The following is a 22932-nucleotide window of genomic DNA, read 5'->3' as shown; positions in this document are numbered from 1 at the left end:
TAGCAGAGGCAGGCCCAGCTACATCACTAGTTTTGTAAATACGCTCACGAGAAGCAAGGCAGCAGGATGGAGTTTCTACAGTGGAAAACAGTTGCACAGAAGCAGCACATATTCAATGGAAAAGCAGCAAAGATAAAAACAAGCATTTCAAATGATACGCATCTTCTTTGTTACATATTCTGAATTCAGTGTTTAGATTCCTACATTAGTTTTAAATTACAGTAGTTTGTAATAGAACGCAGCAGATCAGCTTCCTTGATCTAAAAATGCTGTGATTTCAGTATTAGTTTCTAGGCTCTAAAAGTGCAATATATGGGGGCTAGCTGATGAGATTTACAGTTTATTACAAAAACCAGCAGTGTCTAGCTTTGAACTGAACCTGGGTTTGAAATGTTAACATTTAATCTGTAAGTTCTGTGACTGATTATTTAGAACTTCCATATGGCCTTCCAGGTGATCAATTTACACATTCTTTTGTGGCAGGTAGAGAACATCTAAAAATTTGTGTTGGAGTCTCGTTAATCACCAGAAAGAATGAAAAAAAAAAAAAATTAAAACACATCAAAACCCTCTGTTTTCAAAAGTGATTGCACCTCAATAAAGTCATGTTTTAAAAAACTTCACTTACGTAGTGTGGAGCTCCTCAATACAAGAGACATAACTAGCAGTAGATGAGTATCAACAGTACATACATGAAAAAAGATCTGTATCAGCTCTTAAATTTTGACTTAAGAAAAATTCTGATGTCATCCAAGATAATTTCAGTAGAGCCTACTGACACCAAATCTGTTAGAAGTACAGCTCTACAACAATGAAACTTGGAGAAAAATAATAGGGACTTTTTGTTTCAGTCTACCATTTTATTTTTCTATTTTTTCTACTTTTTTCTGGTTTTAATTCTAATTCCTATTCCTTGCTTTGGAAAAAAGAAAGGTAAAAGTCTTACTGAAGTAATAATTGTAAAGAAAATGTGTATGTTAGAAGACACTCTGTTTTAGATACACCCTTTCGTACAAACTGAGTAAGGCAGTTGTATTGAAAATATGTAATTTCAATTCCTTCACTAACTAAGACATCGTTTTGTTCTGGTACTACATTTACTAACTTGTGCACATGAACATACTAACCCTGATATCTTATGCAATGAGCTATGGTTTTAGAGACTCTACAATGAGAAGGTATTCATATATTTGAAGTAACAATTTAATTCTTTAAAAAAAGAAACTAATCTTTACGTTCTCAACACAGCATTAACACCAGTATTACCTACTGCTGATACCTACAAATGATTTGGACAGATCCAATAGTAACTATATACCTTCTGAGTAACAGGATGTCACTGTCAATTTTTAAAGGTAAAAGGCAGACAAACATTAGGAGCACAAAATAGCAGTAGAGGCAAACCTAAAAATGTCAATTCAATACACTAGCATCCCACTCTATGAATAATTAAAAGAAAATCTTTACTAAATCCACTTTCATGAATGCACTTTTATACTTCATTCTTTCACTCTGTGTCTGAGAATACTTACATTTTATAATGTTGTAATCTAGTGTAGACCAATGTACTACTACTATTACATTTCAAGGCGACTGTGGGTTGAAGAGAATGACAATCTACATGTACCCAGGATAACTGGTTAGCCTCAGGGACCAACATTTTCATTGGGACTCCCTCTTTTTGAAACATCCTCAAAGACTACAAAGACTTGAAATACAAGGCAGGCAAGGCCTGTCTCATGAGCCATTCAAATGTGACAGTGTTCCTTTAGTAATGCTCTTTCCTTCAACATGGAAACAGCTCCAGCTTGAAAAGCTACACAATATGGAGACAGTAGAGGCAATTCAATTTCTGTGGCAGGATGCAGTTTTTTTAACAGCTGGACCTACTTCATCTGAGGAAATCTAGGAAGCAAGACATACCACTAACTGGTTCATGTGAGTTTTCTTTAAACAAACGCTGTAACAAACATGCAAGATGTCACTGGAAAATGGAGTTAAGATCAAGTTTCTTCTGAAATGCCACTGCTTTTCTGCATCATGATGAAGGAAAGCACTGACCTGCCTTTGCTGTGTTGCCTAAGCAATGGATGCCTCTTCAAAAACAATGTATTCTTTCATTCACTTTTTCTGACACAGAAGCTACAGTACAGCTGTTAGTTGCATTTCCTCAAGCACTGCAATCAATTTATCTCTTTTCACATCCTGAAAATGCCAAATGTCATACTGACAGCAGGACTAAGACTTTCTAAAAATTATTTTTCCATGAATGCCAGAATGCACTGAAGAAAAAAAAAGTCTGAATATTAAAAAGAGAGAAAAGTATTTGATACAGTTGAAGTAGGGGAATGATTGAATGAATGAAAGCAAAAGCTGAACTACGGTATCGTAAGAAAAATATTAGCAATATTCTATACCGAAGGTGGGGTTTGGAACACCAATGCTTGAGCCACTTAAGTTTACTAACTGAAAGAATCATTCCTGTGCTGGAAGAGTAGATAAAAAAAAGAATTCTATGTTTTCTAATTTGTAACTACAACTTTTGAAGATGTGATAAGAAAACTATTTCTAAAAAAAACACTTGACACAGTTTCTACTCTTCCTCCAACCTTTACCATACCAGCCCCCCAAGGATGGTTTTGGGTTGACCTGGACAAATGTATGTTCATATGTATCCTTGCCTATAGAATCTGGAAAGTCTAGGTTATGAGACCATTTAATTTAGCTCAAATGTTTAGGAATGATGCTTTGGCAATATGCAGCATCTGAAAAAACAGCCAGAGCAGTTCTCATTGGTTTAACTGATGATTAAGTCATTTCAGCACAACACAAAAGAGATCACCATTGCCTGGTTGAGAAGATTCTCTCCCTGCATTTTACTGAAACACTACCAAGAAAGGTTATGTGCTCCATATGGGCACTGGTCTTTTGTGCCCCCTCTACAATTTTAGAAAATGCACAGAGAAGCACTGTGGTTTTAAGTGCAATTTAACCAGCACCTAGATGGGAAAGGAACAAAACCAAAAAGAAACTGATTGCACAACAAGGGATGTATCAAGGAACTCCTGGATGGATGGTTGGACTTCAGCTCTGGCAGCATGGATTGGAAAGGAAGCAGCCCGACAGGACACTGTATCGAACGACACCTCAGCACTGCAGCTTCTGCCTGCACCAGGAAGCAGTACCTCAAGCAAGCTGCCAGGGCTGCACTGGAAGAGGGTGAACATACCAGAAGTTACAAGGGTCCAAAGCTTTTTCAGCCCAGAAACCCGTTCCTCATTTACAGTTTCAGCTCAAGTGTGAGGGAACATGGCATAAAGGTCTAATACTGGTGACTGCAAAGTCTCACACTTCCCTCCTCAACTTCAGAGGTCAACAGCCAATCGTCAGATTTTGGCAACTGATGCTGGGAGAGCATGCCAAGATCCTGTTACGCACACTTGCCACATCTAAGGAGATTTATGACCCAGCACATATTGCTGAAGGCTGAGAAACAACATCTTCCATGACCCTCTAGGCTTCCACACTTCCCCTACACTCAGAACTCAAACAGAAATTTGAGTCTTCTATGCTTTTAACAAAGTTCATTGACAAATCAAGCAACCAGTAATGATCTTGTGGCTATGGGAGGTTGCAGTTACAAGCAAATCTGTTACTGATGATTTTACAAACTTCTCAGAAGTAAGCATAAGCAGGTTGCAGTAATTGCAGCCTGTTTTGGTCAAATACTCAAGGAAGAAACATACATAAACTTGTGATCTTAATGGAAAAAAAATTCTTGCTACGGCTCCAAGTCAATACAGATGTTCTTGCACTCCATGTAGGTTTTGCCAGCTCTTCTACCTTTTCTGAACTTTTAGTTGCATACAAGACTGACAAAGAATTAAAATAAATGGCAAGAGTACCTTAATTTTATCTGTCCCTGGGAAAAACAAAACTCTCTTGTACAACCATGTCTGAAAATTAGCCAAGGAATTAAGCAGGAAAGAAAAATCATCCCTTCCCAGAGTTATAGCAAGTGACACAAAACTGAGTAACAGAGTTTCCCTTTTGATTTTTATAATATCCCTTCTGCAACAAATTCTTTGAGCATTGTCGTTACTTATTTATGATGTGAAAGGAAAAATAGAGACACTTTTTATTTCTTCAAGCATTGTATCTCAGGAAGCAACTGTCCCAAACTGTAGTATTTCTGAAAAAAAATAACCAGACGCTGTGCTGGAGGATAAAAGGTTGTGACAAGCCCTTTCCCTCTTCCTTAAATGAATTTGCAAACAAACCTCAAGGACAGAAAAACCTCCTAAAAAACCAGCTACCTACAAACACTTCTAAGGAAAACTATAATCTGTCACCAACACAAGGTATGTTTGTATCAGATCAACATTTTCCTTCCTATTATAAAAATTTAAATTAAGGAAGTAATTCTAGAGGGCATTCAGCAAGATCCTAACTTTTCTCAGAATTACGCTTCCAAACCAAATTTCTCCCCAGAGGTAGAGATATCTGAGGAAGAACAGAAAATGCCAATAGTAGACTGAACTATTTAGGCTGACTTGCAATCAAGATTGGTATTTAGCAATATAACCTCTGAAGACACGGAAATCTAGGCTGGCACAACTTCTTTCAACTATTAGACTATCATTAGTCCATTTAATATAACAGTATATTGTCTATAAACATTCATTTTAAGTTTAAAATCTAACTTTACTGCAGGAAGCACTTACAGATGGAGCACATAATTTAAAACAAACTCAGCATGTCTAGGGCAAAACTTTAATTGACTTAATATGGACTCTTAGGATATGTTACTTAATGGATTTAAGTTTTAATTACATGTTTGGTAACAGGAGGTTATAAAGTGATTTAGAAATAATGAATTAAAATTGCATGCTTAAAGTGAGTTCCTGTTACTGTTCTATTTTAACTGCATCAGACTATTAAATGAACAAGTATATGGATACACTCTTACAGGCCTCCCTGACAATATGCTAAATTTGGATAAACTTGCAAATGGAGGATTAACAAGTTTGCAATAGTCCAAGGAAGTTTAAACAGGAAATTTTCTCCCATATTATTTTTAAATTTTGTGAAAAGAAAAATGTTACTATTTCTCTCCTTTGTGAGTAATTTACATTATCTGCATTAAACCTGACAATGGATAATAAACTTTTTGAAAAAAACGTCCTTGTATCAAATCACAGTCAGTGCACCAGCATTACCAGTTCAGGTCCACAATTTCTGCCCTTCTGAAAGGGCAAATAACCAAATTGATTGAGAACTTATACTAAGCCAAGATCCCAAATCAGACATAAATTTGAAGCATTTTTCTAGTTTCATCATTTTTTAATTTGGTAGACCACCAGAGCTCCCCCAATACCTGACAAAAAAGAGCTTCTGTTTGAATTGGATCCTTATTAAAACACAAAACATGGCCGCAGCTTGCTCAGTGCAGTTTATCTATATCTCTTAGAGAAATCTATTGAGCAAGATCTTGTTGGGCAGTCAAAAATGCTCTATTTGTCTTTATACAATATAGGTCTAAATGCTAAAGGACAAATCATCTGAAATGTGAAATAAGACAATTATGTTAATTTGTGATGCAAAGCTGAATAACTGACTTTACCTCTCTGAACAAGAGAAAAAAAACCTAAAAGTGATGGGAAAGAAAGAATGTTTGACAAATTCTCAATGAGTGTGCACTGATGCCATTGCAATCAGCTGTTTTATCTGAGTAGGTTTTGGAATATTCTGCTTTTAGGAAGGCAATATAAGTCCAGCAAAACTATGGAAGATCACAGAATATTTCTGACAGTCCTTGTAGAAGTGGATTAGAAATTTTAATCTAGCTCTCACATGAAGGATTTCCCTGTCATTTCAATAGTATTCCTGTGACCTGTGCTATAACTGTTCTGCATGTAAGAGAGAATTTAGTGCAGTATCAGTTATCCATCATGAATGCTGAGCTTTCATTTTCATTAATCAAAACCAAAACAGTTTCCTGTCCTCCCATTAGTAATCAGGTTAGCTGGTATTCACCTCAAGGAGCAAACTTTCATGTCCATGCCAATCCTATGAGCACCCAACAGAAAACTAACAAAACATTTCTTATGAGTAGTGCCAAGTTGTTCCCACTGTCCAGCTACATCCCTAAAGTTAGGAGCAATGACAGAAATAGGAGTTTAGGAGGTAAGACAAGTTAATACCTATGAACTTAGTGCAGTGCATTTTTGATCTTAAAAGAATTATCAACAGTTTTTACTATATGAAATATTTACCTTAATTACAAACCAGAGTTGCATGAAATATTGGAAGTGCACTTTCATGACTTGTCTACAGTGCAGAACACGTACAAAACCAAAATATTGTCAATATAAAAATTAAAGTTGAACAAGTATACTTCTTTGGGAGCATTACCTCACATGCTTCTGAATCATGAAAAACTTAAAAAAACAAAACCAGAAAGGTGCACTGTGGGATGATTAGTAGCTGGTAAGCAACTGAGAACAGCAATGTCAAAGCTGCAGAAACGGACTGATGAGGCAGGTAAGGCTGACAAACTTACTCTGAAGCTGTGGCTGAGGCTGCTGGAAGGAAAGGGGCTGTCCGAACACAAATGGACTGTGGACAAGGGAAGAGGGAGGTTTTGCAGCTTGATCAAAGATGGAAGGAGCTGGGAGATTTGGCCGTGACTGAATGGAATTCAGTATGGCACTCAGTTGGTCACCTGTAGTGGGCAAAACAGTCAAAACTACAACCTGTTACCTGTCATTCTCCAGAAAGGCAGAGTAAATTGGTACTCAAAGTTTAAATGATGATAATAGAGAAAAGCTCATAAATCTCATTTAGCCACATTCAACTCTGGTTGTGGCTAAACATAAAAATGTCACTTCACGCATGGCAATAAAGTTACTGTTTTTAAAGGATCATGGATATTCTACTGCAATTATTTTAAACATTTCAAAATAGAGATTTATATTTGCCTTGCTAAAAAATGAACAGCAGCCAAAGAAAAAACCAGAAATCCCTAGCATTTACAATAATACACACATGCAACAGTACATGCAGAAAAAAGATTAGAAAAACTGATGAAAGGGGAAAGCTAACATGTAATTAGCCTTTGGCAAATGTATTTCTGTGCCAGTGTTTTGGTAAATATTTGCTCATTTTTGCAAATATTTTTGAAAGTATTCTGTCAAAGCTGCTTTTTGAGGTCAAATTGAAGGTAATTTAAAAAACCCCTAAGTACCATAAAAGAACTGGAACTGGTTTTCTGAAGAACTACCTACATTTGTTGCGAGGCAAATGAAGCCTTCAAAAAACTAGCATGTTAAAAACAAGAGTTTTAATTTCTGAATGCCAATTTTCAAAAAACTCTCTGTAAGCATTAGAAATACATGACGCCTCAGTAAGAAGGCCACACCATGTTGTAACTTGAAGTATACTTAGTAAAATGAGGTAGGAGACACCATGAATTTGAGAGCATCTCAGATTTGAACCATCACCAGGCAAATCATAACAGTGTCACTTTATTCTGCAAATTCCTGTAATTTTGACAGCATTGTAGAAAACCTAGTAAAAAAAATTAGCAGCTAACACAATTTGCAGCTCAAAAATTTACAACATTTTTGGATTATTATCAACTGTCTTTTTAAAGAATTAGAGAGAGACCAGTGGATGTATCAAACCCAGTAGTTTGATAAGAACACCTAAGTTAATTTATTTTCTTGGTATTTGAGTTAAAAAATAAGACAAAAATACCAGAAAATAGCTGGAATGCCCTTCTAAATAATCATCTACAGGAATCAATAAATCAATTTTATTTCACTGTTTTGGACATAGCATACCTAAAAACTACTGGAATCTGTACATCAGCAGGAATCACTCCTACCTTAAAAACCTAGAAGTGATTGAACAACCTGGTTTAGGGGGGGTTTGGACCTAGATGATCGCTAAGGTCCCTTCTAACCCTAGCCATTCTGTGATTTACGTGTTCAACAAGCTATTATTCTTAAATGCAACATGCCTAATTCCTAAAATGAGTAATTATTTTAAAGGGAGAACATCTGAGAAGAGGTTGAAAGTCATCTGCCCACAATAATCAAATATACAGTCGGTAGGGCAAATCATGAGGAATATTAAAAACTTGCCTGTAACACAAAGCTGGAAGAGAGAAGACTGAATCAAACAGATTAATTGTGGGAGTCATGTCTTCTGTCTTGCAGATAATACTGTAAACACAGACCTATTATGGGGATCTTTACATTTGATCAGTCATTTTGAAACACTCTTGGATGGGGCTGAATTTTCGTCAGTACTGGGGCATCCCTATAGAAGTACTTTTAACAAACAAGCCCCTCCAAAAGAAGTGCTTAATTTAGAAATTCCCCTAAGAGATTGTGCTTGTGCCTTCCATTTCTTATTTTTTACAAATCTCAAAGCTTCTTAGTCCTGAGAATACAGAAAGACTGCATATAAAGTAATGGTACAGCTGAAGAATTCTCTTTTTGGGAAAGTAAGACCATTAATCTTTCAATATAGTTGCCAACAACTCTCCACTTCTGGGCAATTCAAAAGGAAATAGAGTACACAGAATGAATAAAGTCATGTAGCTGAGTTGTTCACTCACACTTAACATCACAACTTCAGGGTATGCTGAGAAAATAATGCATACAAAATGGTATGGAATTCAATGCCTGGAGTAGCCTCCAAACTTTCTGTAACTATTATCCCAAAGAAACACCTTTGAAAATGCCTAAGATATAGTAAAGAAAATCACAATGTCTTCAGAAATCAGGATGCCTGTTAACATAGCATATTCATCTCTGAGATTTTACCTTTGGACAAAACAGAAGAAAAAAATTGTTGCCTTAATATGTATCTGCAGAAAAAAGAGCAGATAATATTTTTGCACTATTACACAACTGACATTGAGAGACAAGCTGTAATACTGCCTCACATCTTAAATACTTCCACTTTTGTGATTCCACCATTACTCTGAAATGAGTATGGATGAACTGGGAAAAGAAGGTTTAAAAGGCTCTGTAAAACAAAAGGAAAATACTTATCCAGCCTTTGTCCATAAAAGAGGGTTTCCTATAACAATGCATGGACACATATTAACCACTCTCTACACAGTAAACCTCTGTAAAATGATATAAAACTATTTCATGTTGTGACATTAACAGACTAGACTATTTAGGGAATAATTATTTTCCTAGTCTTCTCTCCTTTAAAATAAGTTTTAAGTTATTTTACTTAGGAGACCACAAAGAAATATATGCTGGTGTTAAAAATCACATAGCACACACCTCAGGCCCCTATTTGTAGTGGCATAGAGTATAGCAATATAAGAATACAATGACAGAGCTCCAGGGTTCAGGAATATTTTTCAAGAACATCTGCCTCAATGAAAGTCCCTTCTGTATTAATAAATCTGCTAGAACTAATCAAGAAATTAACAGAAAACATGCAGATTGAGTTTATTTTGATGGCTTTTATATATGTATTTAGATCTTGCCAACAAAATAAACTATGATTAAAAGAAACAATTATTTTATATCAGTAAAATTAACTAGATTTTATTTATTACCCAGCAGTTGTAACTGGTATCCATGTGATTGAAAGGTAACTTCAGTTTTACAATTTTTTTTTTTAAATTTCACAACAAATTTTAAATGGCATGTTTTATCTTGTCAATCCATTAAAGGCAGTTAAATTGCCAAGACGGATGAAAAATGTTTCTGGACTTTTTAAAACACACGCTTTCTAAATCAAATACTTTTCTAATCTTGTTTTACAAGTATGTATTTTTCAGGTTTGTGCCTATCACTATAGAAATCCACAAGTAACTTCCAAATCTTCAATCATCCTTTTTATACAGAATACTTAGACTGAGTGAAACTAAAGCAGAGGAAAAAGCAGTTTTAACGCTTTGCAATTCAATGTACTACCACTTTAGAGAAGACCTGTGGTGCCTAAAAAAGCAGAAAATGAGTAATAAAATATAAGCAAAGTTAAGATAAACATAGTTTTAAAAATTATGAGTGTAAAAACATACCTTTGTTATTTCCAAGGCCATAATCAAACCCTTGTCCATTACTACAGCTTGTCCCCTTACTGAAAGCTTGTATTGAAAAAGGACTTGGGGGAGGAGTCTGCACATTTTGATCTAGAAGGACTTGCTCTGTAAAAAAACCACACCACTTCACCGTTAGACCCCTTAGTAACTGACTTACATTAGAAAGATGAGTCACAGAGTGATATTTATTTCCACTGATAGCACTCTTCCTCTTTACTAAATTATTTTCAAATAACCCCACATCTGTTCTTCAGAGCTCATGCTCTAATAATATAAAGACAGGGGAGTTAATACCATGTCGACTGCTTTTTGTTTGACAGAGTTGTTGCCAGCTTTGCCATTAATGACACTTGTTTTTTTCCAGTAACATCACCGCATTCAGCAGTGTTTATTCTTTGGACGGCAATTGTTAAAATCCCTTTGACAAAGCAAGGTGGAGAAAGGATAGTCTTCAGAATAGCAAACTCGGATCCAATAAACATTTAATTGTGGCTACCCCCAATAGTTCATGGGACACAAGACATTTTTTGTGACAGATTTATTTGTATCTGTAAATGAGTACTATAATTTTGCTTTCTGTATGACACTAAAGCAACCTCCAATGTAAACTGACCTACAGTATTTAATAATATTAGAACAACAGTAGAACTAAAATAAATGAGACAGAATCCACTTGACTATTTAGATTTACAGAGAAATTATTGACTTAACATGGTAAAAAATACCATTTCAGCTGATGATATATAAGAAAGTATTTAGAAGAAATATCCTAAATGCAGGTTTAAATCTTGATCTGGCACCTTGAAATTTTTTTTTCTTGTAAATGAACTAAAATTAACATGGATTAAATAATAATAAAAAAAATCACAAGTCTTCTAAAAGTAATTTTTAAGAAATTACATTTCAGGACAAAACTGCATTCCAGAGTGCAAGCCTCACATAACGCATATTCAAGCGAAAAAAAAAAATTATGAGGGAGAAAGCTGGAAATTCAAACTCAGTTTATAAAAGAAAGTATCTAGAATTTTCTCAATCACAGTCTACTCTAGATCTTGCTGTAGTATTTTAACCGTTTACCTCCCTACAGACCTAGCTATTTAGCATGACTTTTGCCTTGTCAAAAATTATGGGAATTTAATTATAATTTTATTAAATAATGAAAATACGAATGTAATGTGAAGGATGGTTCTATTTATGGATAAAAAAATATACACTTGCAAATCTAGCTGGAGCTCCTCCAGATCCTTATTATTTCCCCCTAGCTAAAGCATTGAAACTGATGATAAATTATTTCTGAATAATTTCATGGCAAGTAAAAACAACCCATTTAAAATAAACTTCAGATACAGCTTAAGCCCATTAAGTTTGACACGGCACTGAGGTGGACCAGGAACATAAACCAGATTGTAAAATCTCAGTAACTGCACTGATAACTGCTTAAGCTAGATGCACAAGAGACATCCATCTTCACCCTACCCATAAAAAGAGACTCATCTAGAAAAGACTAAAAACAGGTATATTGAGGCATGGGATTCATATCAGGAAGTTTCTAAGATGGTATTCCTATGAGCTGTATTGCAAAAATCCTACTACAGAGTTTTGTCCTCAAAGCCTGGAGCTCACATTTCTGTGTTTCTGTGAGAGCAATGATATACACGAAGATGTCCTTCAGTAACAGTGCACAAGTATCAAGAATATGAAGACACACCTTCAAACAAGGGTCTTGTTTAAATTCTTCCTGATTTGGGAATTCTTTCTTAAAGCACACATATACTTTGAGAGATTTCAGACAATATGAAGTGATAGATCAATTACTGAAGATGAAAACACTACTTAAAAATGCAAGATTCTGTCAAGTTACTTAAATGTATTTCTCAAAATAAGCACTCTGGAATGGAAATTTTTGCACTGCTTAATTTATTACTTTCAGAGAAATTATTTTCTACTGGAAAAGCAAACGACCCCATATAAAAATAGAAAATAATGACTTTATCATCCCTATTATTGAATAGATGTCCTTCCAACAATAAGGTACTGTTCCAATTCACAATCATTTAGTTTCCAGAATCTACTTGGGCTCTTCGAGCACCTCAGAACTTGACATTATCAGACAACTAAAAATAGAAAAGCTATAACTTCTAAAAAAGTGTTTGAAGTATTAGGTAAACACATCTATTTTATGAAAAGCCCTTTGTTATTTCCTTTCTTTGCAGAAGGTTTTATACCTGAAAATCAAGCTGCAACAGTCTACAGAAAATACTTATGTATTAGCAAGGAATTACTTTGTTCTAATACAGTAATATGATGATAATTTTTAAGAATCTATGTGTGAAATCAATTTCAGCACCGAATGTCAAAACCAGAAAATGGCAAAGAGTCTTTTAAAATGAACCAAGAGGAGGCTGACAATTAAGTGTGACCTAAAAACACAAGCAGAATATGACTGCTGAGGTCAAAGCTTTTCAGGTAGACACATTTTGGAAAACAGATGCATAAAAATTAACCCCACAGCTAAAAGAAAAGAGATGGTTAAAATTATTTTCCATAACAGTAACTGGTACAGAAGAAATCATACAGAAATGTTTTAACTGTTCTTTTAAAAAGTCATTTAAAGAATGTTTATAAACAACTTGCAAAGTCTGACTGTGCAACATAACTCAAATGAAAATGCATAAGCTAATGTTATACCTGTTCAAAACTCAGATCCTTCTTTATTTCTCCTGTTTAGATTGCTTATTTTTTTCTAAAGTTAACTTAAAAATATAAAACAAAACAACCACTTGCCATCTTCATGTCGGAGGTACTGGTTTCCACCTCTGTCTCTAGCTAATGACCATGCCTCGCCTTCATCACTTTCACAGAACTCTACCATGCTGTTCTTATCCATTTGCACCCACGTACCTTCTGAATTAGTCACCTGATGCACACACATAAAAAAGCAAAATTTATTGGCTTCTCAAATAATTCAGTAGCATGATTCAGCAACTACTTATAGTATCTGGAAAACACATTATATTCCAATCTTTCTATTATGAAGTAAATGGTAAAAAAAGTAAGTTTCTTAAATTAAGGCCACAGGCTGAGGCAGACTGAAGTACCAAACCTATTTATGGCATATTTACATTTAGGAATAATTCCAAAAATTTTAGACCCATTTATGTTCAGAACAAGCAAAACACCAACACCACAACTTTAGAAATTCCACATAAGCCTAAATAAAAACTTGAGAGAAATAGTCACCAAGATATACCTTCTAATCGATGGTGGCAACAGTAGAATTATAATACCAAGATATAAATGAAAGGTTTTTGTGAGTATTAGTTTTGTTCCTGATATTATATTTAGGAAATAGCATGACACACTTCATCCTTAAGCCCTTGTTAGCCAAAAAACACCACAACTGGGCAACCCAGAACAGTAACAATAGCTCAGCAATTAAACAAATTAATACAGTCAGTACAGAGAAACACAGGAATTTGTTAAATGGTTAAGTCCTAGGAGAACATTTTGTCAATGAAACCGAATTCTTTCAAAGAATATGACAAAAAAGCAGATCAAGAAACACAGTTTTGTAAGGAATACTGTAACAGAAATATATAAGCAAGCACATGTAACTGCAGTTCAACTTTAACATCATTCCAATCAGTGCAAAAAGGCAAAAGACATGACTGCATTAGTACTTATAATAAAAACCAAGTTCAAAGGTCAGTATTTATCATGAGGAGGGGAAAAGCAAACCTGTACAGAGGCAGATTCTTTTGTTGTGTTTACTACTGTTATATACTGGTATCTATGAAGACATGAACTGAAGCTACAAGGATCCGTACCTCGCCCACTGCCTTGACTTTGTTTCCCAGAACTAACATTCCAATTGGGATACCTCTAAGGTTAGGGCAGCTTCTGATGTTGTGACCTGATGGGCCAGTCTTCACTACCTTGTACACTCCAGGTCCACCTCGAAGGAATGGCATGTCTTGTTCTTGCATCACTGCTTCCTGTGGGCAGTGTGAATTTAGGTCTTTGAAAAAATCATCAGCATTAGACCTAGATTCCTGAGAAATTAAAAAAAAAAAAAGGCAAAACAGAAAAGAATACAACCTATTAATACCACCTTTAAACTACTGAGATAAGAAATATTTCAAGACTACAAAAGGTAAATTTCAAAGCTAAAAGAGATCCTAGTTACATTGCTAACTTTAGTGTGAAGTGCTAAACAAGTAACTACTACTAAATTGCACATTATTTGAATTACTCCTGACATTACTCCTAAAGCAAAAGTGGTATAAATGTAACCATTTATATAAAAAATAATAGCTCATATCTAACATTAGATACGAATTATTCAATCTAACTGCTTCCACTTCATCCTTGCTGACATTTCTCAGGATACACATTCATTTCTCCTGCTGTATTTGTTAAATTTTGTTAAAGTCTGGGGCTATGTAAAGGGAATTTGAGTATTATCTCTCTCCATACGACATGATCCTTTTTTTGATTTCATATTTAGAATATATTGTTAATTTAGAGTTAAGGCAAAATTATGACAAAGAGGAACAGCAATACCACAGACTTTTAAATGCACATGTAAGTATTACTGTGTATTTATTGTTTCCACAATGACAATAAAGAGGGCCTGCAAATTTATTTCACCTCACACTATTTGACAATGAAATATATATCCAAACCTGAAGTAAGAAAACACTGACTTTCTTACTGAGAAAAGTGGCAGTTACTAAAAGAAGAGAAAAATTAGCATAGATTTTTCAGCAAGCCACAGCTTAACTAAAAGGTTTTTGTACAAAAAAATACAAGGGATGGAAGTAACAGATGTGCATTGAATTCAGAAGAATGCAAGTGAGGAGGAGAAGCAAGTTTATTATACTGAAAGTCATAGGTGCTTTTAAAGGAACATCTGAAAGTTACAAACTACATAATGTCCTACTGGATGAAGCCAGTGGTTCACCTCATTCAGTCTACTGTGTTCAGCAACAGGAGATGCTCTTTAGAAGCAGCATAAAAATGTTTATTAGTGGTCTGTCCCTTATATACCAACAGCACTTAAAACCTTTTTATTATGGATGTTAGAGGGTACACCCTAATTTCTTTAGTGTTTATTTATTAATCTGATTTCTCTAAATTTAATTTCTTCTGAATATGCTGATACTTTCCGCCTTGACAATTTCCCATAAAAACACCTTCCAGGAGTTCACTCCCTGCTGTGAGAAAGAATACTTTCTTTTGTCAGATTTAAACCAAACTTCTGCTTATGTTATCTCCTTTTAAATGCATGCAATTTCCTCTGATCTCTTTAATTATCATGCTTTCAGCTTTTTTAGGTATGGAAGTCTGTGCACTATGTCCAGACTAATACAGCAGTTTTTTCAAGAGTCCTTTATACAAAAATGATTCTGTTATGTAAATATGTAACTTACAAAGCAAGTTAATGCAAGCTGAGGTAAACTGGTTTGAGGAAAAAAAAAAAAAAGACAATTTAAACATAGTTTAGATCTTGATATAACAAAGTCTGCTATTCTGGGGAAAAACAATCAGTGGACAAACAAGTTTTAAAATCTCTAAAACAAAATGTACAACATATCATCTTCATTACAAAGTTCATACAAGAAAAATCCACCTCAAAACATTACAGAACTGATATTAAGACAAACACTTCTACAGTCAATATAAACAACTTAACTGTACATAACAACTTGTTCCTAGAACTACATAATTAAAAAAAAAATTAAGAATGGGCAGAGTATTTATTAAGTATCTGTGGCATTATTCATACAAATATCATCTCATCAGATACGGCAACTTCATGTGGAGCCTCCAATAGCAAAATTTTACCAGTAAATTCTGCACTAAAGGACAATGAAAGGCTTTGTTATGTTACTAGACCACCTCTCTGAATTTCTAATTTGGTTTGTTAAAAAAGGAGAGTGCTACTCATGAATTAATAAAAATTCAATAATCTGCCCTGGTATTTTTTCTCATTTTAGAGAGACACAGATACAGCACTGAAGGCAAATCTGCTATTTCCTATGAAAATAATTCACAGTAAAACAGACTTCAAAGAATATTTAGCATAAAGTTGAGTCATAAGGTGCATTCTGAAAACACGAGATACAGTGTGACTGTTCCTGTAATTTAACTCACCTTAGGGGGTAAAGCTTTGGAAGTCCATGAAAAAAAGTCCAAATCCCTTACTCCTTGGCTAGCATTAAAGACATTCTGAGCAACAAAGTTTGAAAAAAAAAGACATATATCAACAAAGAAATGGGAACAAAGAAATACTGGAGGAAGAAGTTCAAGGTACTATAACGCAAACTTTCTCCTCAAGTAAATTTACTGGTAGAATGTTTTGCAAAAGGGGAAAGTTATGTTTTCCTAAACAAGTCACCTGAGTCCATTGCTCACCATGGCAAATCATCCATTACACAGAAACAGTTTAATATGTCAAAAGCTCAAAATGGATGTAGTGTGTCATGCCATTTACTGAAATTAAGAGCCAGACATCTCTTACAAAGCTTGAGACTTCATGCACAGAGAAATCTCATATTTCTGTTACAAAGAAACGGTAGCTGGTCCCATCACAAACCAGTTTTCTAGCAAGACAGTCTCCTATTCTGAAAGATGATTTCAACCAGCGCAGGACAAGTGCACATGGAATTTTAGTCACCCAGTCAGAACCAAGGAGATGCAGAAGGGCTAAGCTCACTGTTGCTGAAAGCAGTTCACTTCACAGAATGATTTCACCAGTTTGCACATCAAAATCATACTTTTTACCAGAGCCAAAAAATTCAGTGCTATATGGAGAACAATTGCTAAGATTTCATTTGTTCTGTAAAACATAAATGCATTTACTAGTTTGTTAAGAATAATCATAAACCAAACACAGCTGCCAGAGAGACATCACTAATTTTATAACCAATTGCCCACACTACAGAAATAAGCACCGCTATTCTGTTTCATTTTTCCTCCCACAAAACAGAGATCTTGATATCTTAATCACTGGGAAACATGAAAAAGAAGCAATCTTTTCTCCATAAGCTAGTTTGTACTCATTGCAAAGAAATTTTCACCGCTCCTGTCAAATGAAATAATAGTGTACATATATACCAATACTAATAATTGTATTTATGATGGAATCCCTTTGACAAAGCACCCGTTTCATCTATATGAATAGAAGTATCAAAATCTAATTCCCTATCCCATCCTGCTATGGGAACCAAATGAAATCCCTGCTCAGCAGCCACATTAAAATTTAACAATAGCTAAGGCAGTAAATCCTTTCAGGCAGAAACAAGTACAAAACACCCTCGGCATGCCTCATCTGTATTCCTTGAAAAAGCACTAACGTGTTAGCAAATCCAAGCTCTTATCACATGATAGAAGCAAATAATCTACTATGTACTGCTTGCAAACATCAAGTTTCAGTAATACAAATTGTCTGCCATTTTGACAAAGAGAGGGAAATTCTCAAAACACCAGCATTTCTTTAGAATTGAGAACCTTCACCCAGAATTGAAGGAGGTAGCAATGCACTAAGTGATATATGCTCCAGGGCACTGGGGAAGGTGGGGAGGGTGTTAGACAGGAAGATTAGCAAAGTAAAAGCTTATCAATTTGGCATGAAACTATGGAACTATAAAAAAGTCTACATTTGCCTAATGAGTGTACTTCCTAGGCATCCAACCTACTTAAACTATCTGATTATATTACTTTGCAGCCTATCTCCTTTTCTCTGATGGATTTCCACTGAGAAACATGGATGATCCATACCTAAAATATTTAGGTATCATTTCAAAGATCTATTTTTCTACATCATAGAGCTCTATGTGTAAAACAAACAGGGGAAACTAACAGCAGTAAGTGGGGCCATGCTGGCTTAGAAACACCAAGAAGATCAAACTAGAAGCTCTCCTTTGCTCTGGGAGCTTGAGAACTTCCTGGCTATTACAATACTGCACACCAGTTTAGATGAATAGATCAGGCATCTATTTGAGAACTAAGTTTTCAATTCTGGAGAAATTACTAGATAGAAGCTTTGTACTTAGTCCTTATGCTACCATCTGCAGATTTAGTCAATGCTTTCCTTCAAGACTTTATCTCTCAAGACCTAAAGCTAATTTTAGAAATTCATACTTTTCCCAATAAATTTTAAGTTTCAGAGATTTAAAAAAAAATTTAATTTATTTTGCCACAAAAAATCATCAGACCATTAGGAAGTATTTAAAGTCTCAGTTATTATTTTTTCAAAACTAAATCTGATCTTAAACAGCCATCTTGACATTTTATCCAACATGGTTTTACTCTCCAACTGCTTTCCATAATGCTTAAAGCCACGGTAGGACTCTTTTGTCAATGTCCTTCAGTGCTTCCACAGAACATTCAGCTTTCTGAGGTTCTGCGATCAAACACTGGAGCCCCCACATTAATTTTGATTCTTTCTTCCATTGCAACAATGGTTTGAAAAACTTGCACTTTCTCAATCCTTGACTAGCTTTGGTGGCTGGGGAATGTAGTATTGTAGCTGGGTACAATATTCTTTCTTATAAAGTTTTACATCTAAAATGAAGTAACGAGAACATACTTAGAATGTGATTTTTTAAAAGACAAGTTCCAGAGCTTGACCAAGATTAATTTCTATTTCTTCCTAGTGTGCACTGTTTTGTATCATAGGTACCGTGTGTAAGCATGAATACATAACTGTCTGCATAAGGAACTTTACAGGCATTTTTTCAAAAACAGATACTTAAACGCCGTATGACAGAAGGAAAAATAACTACTAGAGATGGAAATGGCTTATCCAAAAGCACAATCTATTAAATTCACAATCTCATAATTATATTACCTACAATGGATTGGATGCACAATTTCAGAACAGGGGCTGCAAAGCAGTTCCTTGTGAAAGGACAAGAGCAACAAAAGAAGAGCTGAAGATCTTCTAAGAAGGTAAATGACCACAGCTCAAATAAATAGAACACCGGTAACTACCACGGATCTCTGGCATCCTATGATCATTTATCTTTAAATATATCTTTCATAAAAATATAAAAAGTGCATTTATGAGATCCACAGTACTCAGTGTTTGCTTTAGCATAAAATATGTAGTTAGTGCTAATAAATATACATAAAAAGCAGATACAATATATACATCAAGATGAAGAGGTCACAATTAACACTGCTGAGAACCTCTACTGTTTTTCATTTGTTCACTGTTCCATAATATAGTGAAGAAGCAGAATAATTAAAACTTTTTTTAAAAACCGCACTGTTTACATATTTTCCAAAATGTACTGAGAAATTTTATTTACTTAAAGGATTGATTATAAAAAGCCTGTGCATTTAAACATGACAAAGCAATGTAATTGGAGATGACAGAGTAGAATAAAAATGGAGTCCAGTAGAAATAATGTGACATCTATTTGAACAGGGAACACATGGCCTAACTCAGGCATTTGACTTTCCCTTTGCATTTTCAGTCACACAAGAGAATTTCTCCAGTCTTCCTTTTAAGCCAAAACTGGTTGAACAGTTTGGCTCCAAAAAATCTTGCACATGAACAATTTTTTTACCACATTCTACTCATCGTGTCATTCAGCTACCCAAATCAACAGGATCAAGCAGATATGAATTATATCACAATTTAATCTAACAAAACTTTAGCATTTATTAATTGAACATCCTTTTCCACATAACTCATTCATCTCTAGAAGACTGCATTGATCAAATTTGACAGCTTAAAAACACAGCCTTTTTTTTTTTGACAATTCAGAGAGAAAAAAAAATGTATAATTTGAAATATTTTCAACTTAAAAATCACCATAAAAAAGATTTTAAAACTTCCTACCAAGAAAGCAGTGTCTGTGCAAAGAAAGTATCTAGTAAGAAAGCAGTATATGCTAGACTAGCATGCTGTAAAGACTTAAGGCATTCAAAAGTCACCCTCTGAACCTTGACTTACGTTTTGTCACCTTTAAGAAATAAAAGGTCAGAGAACTGGTTTTTTTCCTCTTCTATTAATATGAATCAAACAAATCTTATTGTTCACACATTGTCATAATGAAATCAAATAGCTTCAGGACATGCTAAGTCCTCTTAAAAATCTGAAAATGAGAGCTCTGCAGGGAAACTTTTCTGAAAGTAGCTCAAAACACATCTCTTGCACATTTCTGCATTGTTCATTGTTGTAACAGTTGCTTTTGTAAGCCTTTTGCTATGTTGCCTGCTGCTTACAGAGTGGAAGCTAAGAAAGCATGTGACTTCTAACTTGTGTCAGTCAAGACGTGCGACTGGCTACCTAGAAGAAAATTAAGCATATCTAACAGCTCCTAGTAGTCTTAAAAGATAACAAAACTAATTCACAAGAGTATTTAAAAAGACCCAAAACCAAGACAGAATCTTTTGTCTGAACTCTACAGACACAGAGAATGAAATGTTTGAAAACTGAATATTGTTTTTCACATTTGATTGTACCTGGCCTCTTTTTTCAAATGAAGTCTGAATTCTCAAAATTGTATTATCAACACTGAATGTTCAGTTATTCACAGCAGACAGTTCTTTTCAGGATTCTCTCAGGGAGCACAGCGTATGCTCTTCCCTAGAACTACACGTATACCAGAGCTGTATGAAATATGCCAACCAGTAAGTTCTTGCTAACCACAGAAAACTGCTGAGTTGAAAAATATTCCCTTCAACAAGAAAAAAAGTACTGAAGATAGCTAAACTGAAAAAAAACAAACCAAAAAACCATACAACTAAGAAAAATCTAGCAGACTATAACCCATCTAAACATACAATATTTACTGAAGTTAATTACTTGGTCAAGATGAATTCACTTTTATCATAGGTGAACTGGTAAAATTCAACTACTTCACAGAAATACTAATATTTTATGGAAGTATAATATAGCAATTTTCTAATGGCTACCAATTTTCTAAGGCAAAAAATACAGGCAAGACTTTAAACAAAGCTTGTTTTTTTCCGTGCTTTCATATATTCTACAACAGACTAGAAAAACACTATGATGACAGGCATATTTGGGTGACTGATTTCTGAGTACAGAAATAATTTGCTTCCCAAATGCAAAATTAAAATAATTTCCCAAACAAGGATTCTATTGAAAGAAATCTACAAATAGAAATATATCAACAGATTATTTGTAGACAAGAAGACCTATTCACATCACAGAACAGTGTTTGTCTGACCAGCCACAGGGAATTATGAATTTCCAGATTTATCTACTAGCAAATAGCCTGATTTCACTGGAACTGGGAATATCTCATTTCTTCTATAACCAAAAAACATGAACAGCATGATATTACTGGTTGCAGGTGTTTAATTTAATGAAATATTTCTCAACTAGCTTCAACTGCAGCAGCAGTTCACTCAGGTAAGATGACAAATCAAACCTAAATAGCAGTACTTGCAATTAGATCTGATTCTCACATACTGCCCAGAAGAAAACAAGGCACTGTCCACTTTGGGGAATGCATGAAAACAGACGAGCCAGAAAGGCCTGCACTTTCATGAATCTTTTGAGAAACACTGGTTTGGCTACTACAGTTTTCCCTTTTTGTCTTTTAAATTTTTCAGAAAAGTGCATCTGGTTTCCAGAAAAGGCGTAACCTTTAAACCATCGTGATAATGATCACCATTAAAGTTACTCAAATAAATTATGTTTACTCTTACTATAAATTCAACATTTGTCTTGAAGCTCTGGGATTCTTTGATAGGTTAATGAAGTGGTAACTTAAGGATTCAGGTGTAAAACTCACAAAAAACATCCACAAAACTCAGAGCCTAAAGAACATTTTGCTTGCTTGGTTGGTTGTTTTTTTTAAAATGCATCAGTTACATTGATTCTGACAGCTGGAAGCCTCTTCTGAAATCATGGCACCAGTGGACCACTTCACAGACAATGCTATCCAGCATAAGAACCTGGTGCAGACCACAATCTAATATTATTCTGGTTTTGTTATAGCAGTCCCTGTACTTGTTTCTCTTCTAGGAGAAGATGCTTCAACATAAAAAGCCTCGTACCTTTCTACACTCCACCCTCATTACACAACAGCCCTCCAAAATGCAAACATGTATAATGTCTTTGATAATCAAAATATTGTTTACCTCAGGACTTTTTGCAGCCTTAATTAAAGAAAGTCTTGTAATGAGGATAGAGTGTACTTTTGGATATTTTTCAAAGGCACCTTTTACTTACGTCAACAGGTACCAGAAGGCTCTTGCCAAGATGTTGGTTAAAAGACAGACACCAGGCTTCAGTGTAACCATTCATGTTAGGAACATACTTCTTTATTGTTTCATCGTTCAGCCTCAGCCAAACACCATCATCATTGTGGATCTATGGGAAACAAGCAACAAGAACGAGCCATGCCCTCCTGTAACTGTTCTGTAGCTAGCAAGGATTAACAGAATTCAGGCAGACAACAGCAGCAAAGAAGCAATGCTCCTCACAATGCTGATACAATGTAAGTAGAGGTAAAGAGGAATATTGACAAAATCAGAATTCCAAAGCAATGGGAAGCTTATCTTTTTATAAGTCAAGGTGTGAAGATAAATTTAAATCGGATCATGCAGTAATAAGAATTGCTTTGAAATAAAAGAGGAAAGAAAGTCAAGCCTTGATAAGCTTCATAAATTCCCCACTTCCCATTTTTCCCTTTTTTTTTTTTGCTGGTATGACTTAGTAAATTGCAAAAATATTCCTTATATATGAAGTTATATTTTAAGAAAAATACATGCATAGTAGTCTAACACACTAGTAGTGATCTTTCAGATCTGTAAGTGAAAGATGTAATGAAAAGAACATCTACATCTGAATTTTTGTGCAGAGT

The 22932-nt window shown here is 34.8% G+C and overlaps 1 protein-coding gene across 12 annotated transcripts in view; it reads right to left on the bottom strand.

The window, feature by feature from the left end:
- The window catches only part of MYCBP2 (MYC binding protein 2), a 175435-nt gene that overhangs the window by 33299 nt on the left and 119204 nt on the right, over positions 1–22932 (bottom strand). For 5 of the 12 annotated variants that reach the window (XM_069008625.1, XM_069008674.1, XM_069008631.1 and 2 more), the window contains 6 exons: positions 22299–22439; positions 16235–16309; positions 13906–14130; positions 12863–12995; positions 10058–10183; positions 6563–6724 (listed from right to left, as the gene is read on the bottom strand). In XM_069008625.1, the coding sequence (XP_068864726.1) occupies positions 6563–6724; positions 10058–10183; positions 12863–12995; positions 13906–14130; positions 16235–16309; positions 22299–22439 (862 nt within the window). The remainder of the gene's footprint in view (positions 1–6562; positions 6725–10057; positions 10184–12862; positions 12996–13905; positions 14131–16234; positions 16310–22298; positions 22440–22932) is intronic. The other 7 variants (XM_069008634.1, XM_069008629.1, XM_069008652.1 and 4 more) reach the window with 7 other exon arrangements.

This window comes from Aphelocoma coerulescens, chromosome 1 (assembly GCF_041296385.1).
Source record: "Aphelocoma coerulescens isolate FSJ_1873_10779 chromosome 1, UR_Acoe_1.0, whole genome shotgun sequence".
NCBI lineage: Eukaryota > Metazoa > Chordata > Aves > Passeriformes > Corvidae > Aphelocoma > Aphelocoma coerulescens.
Note: the sequence above shows the minus strand (reverse complement) of the source record. Positions and strands in the feature narration are given on the sequence as shown.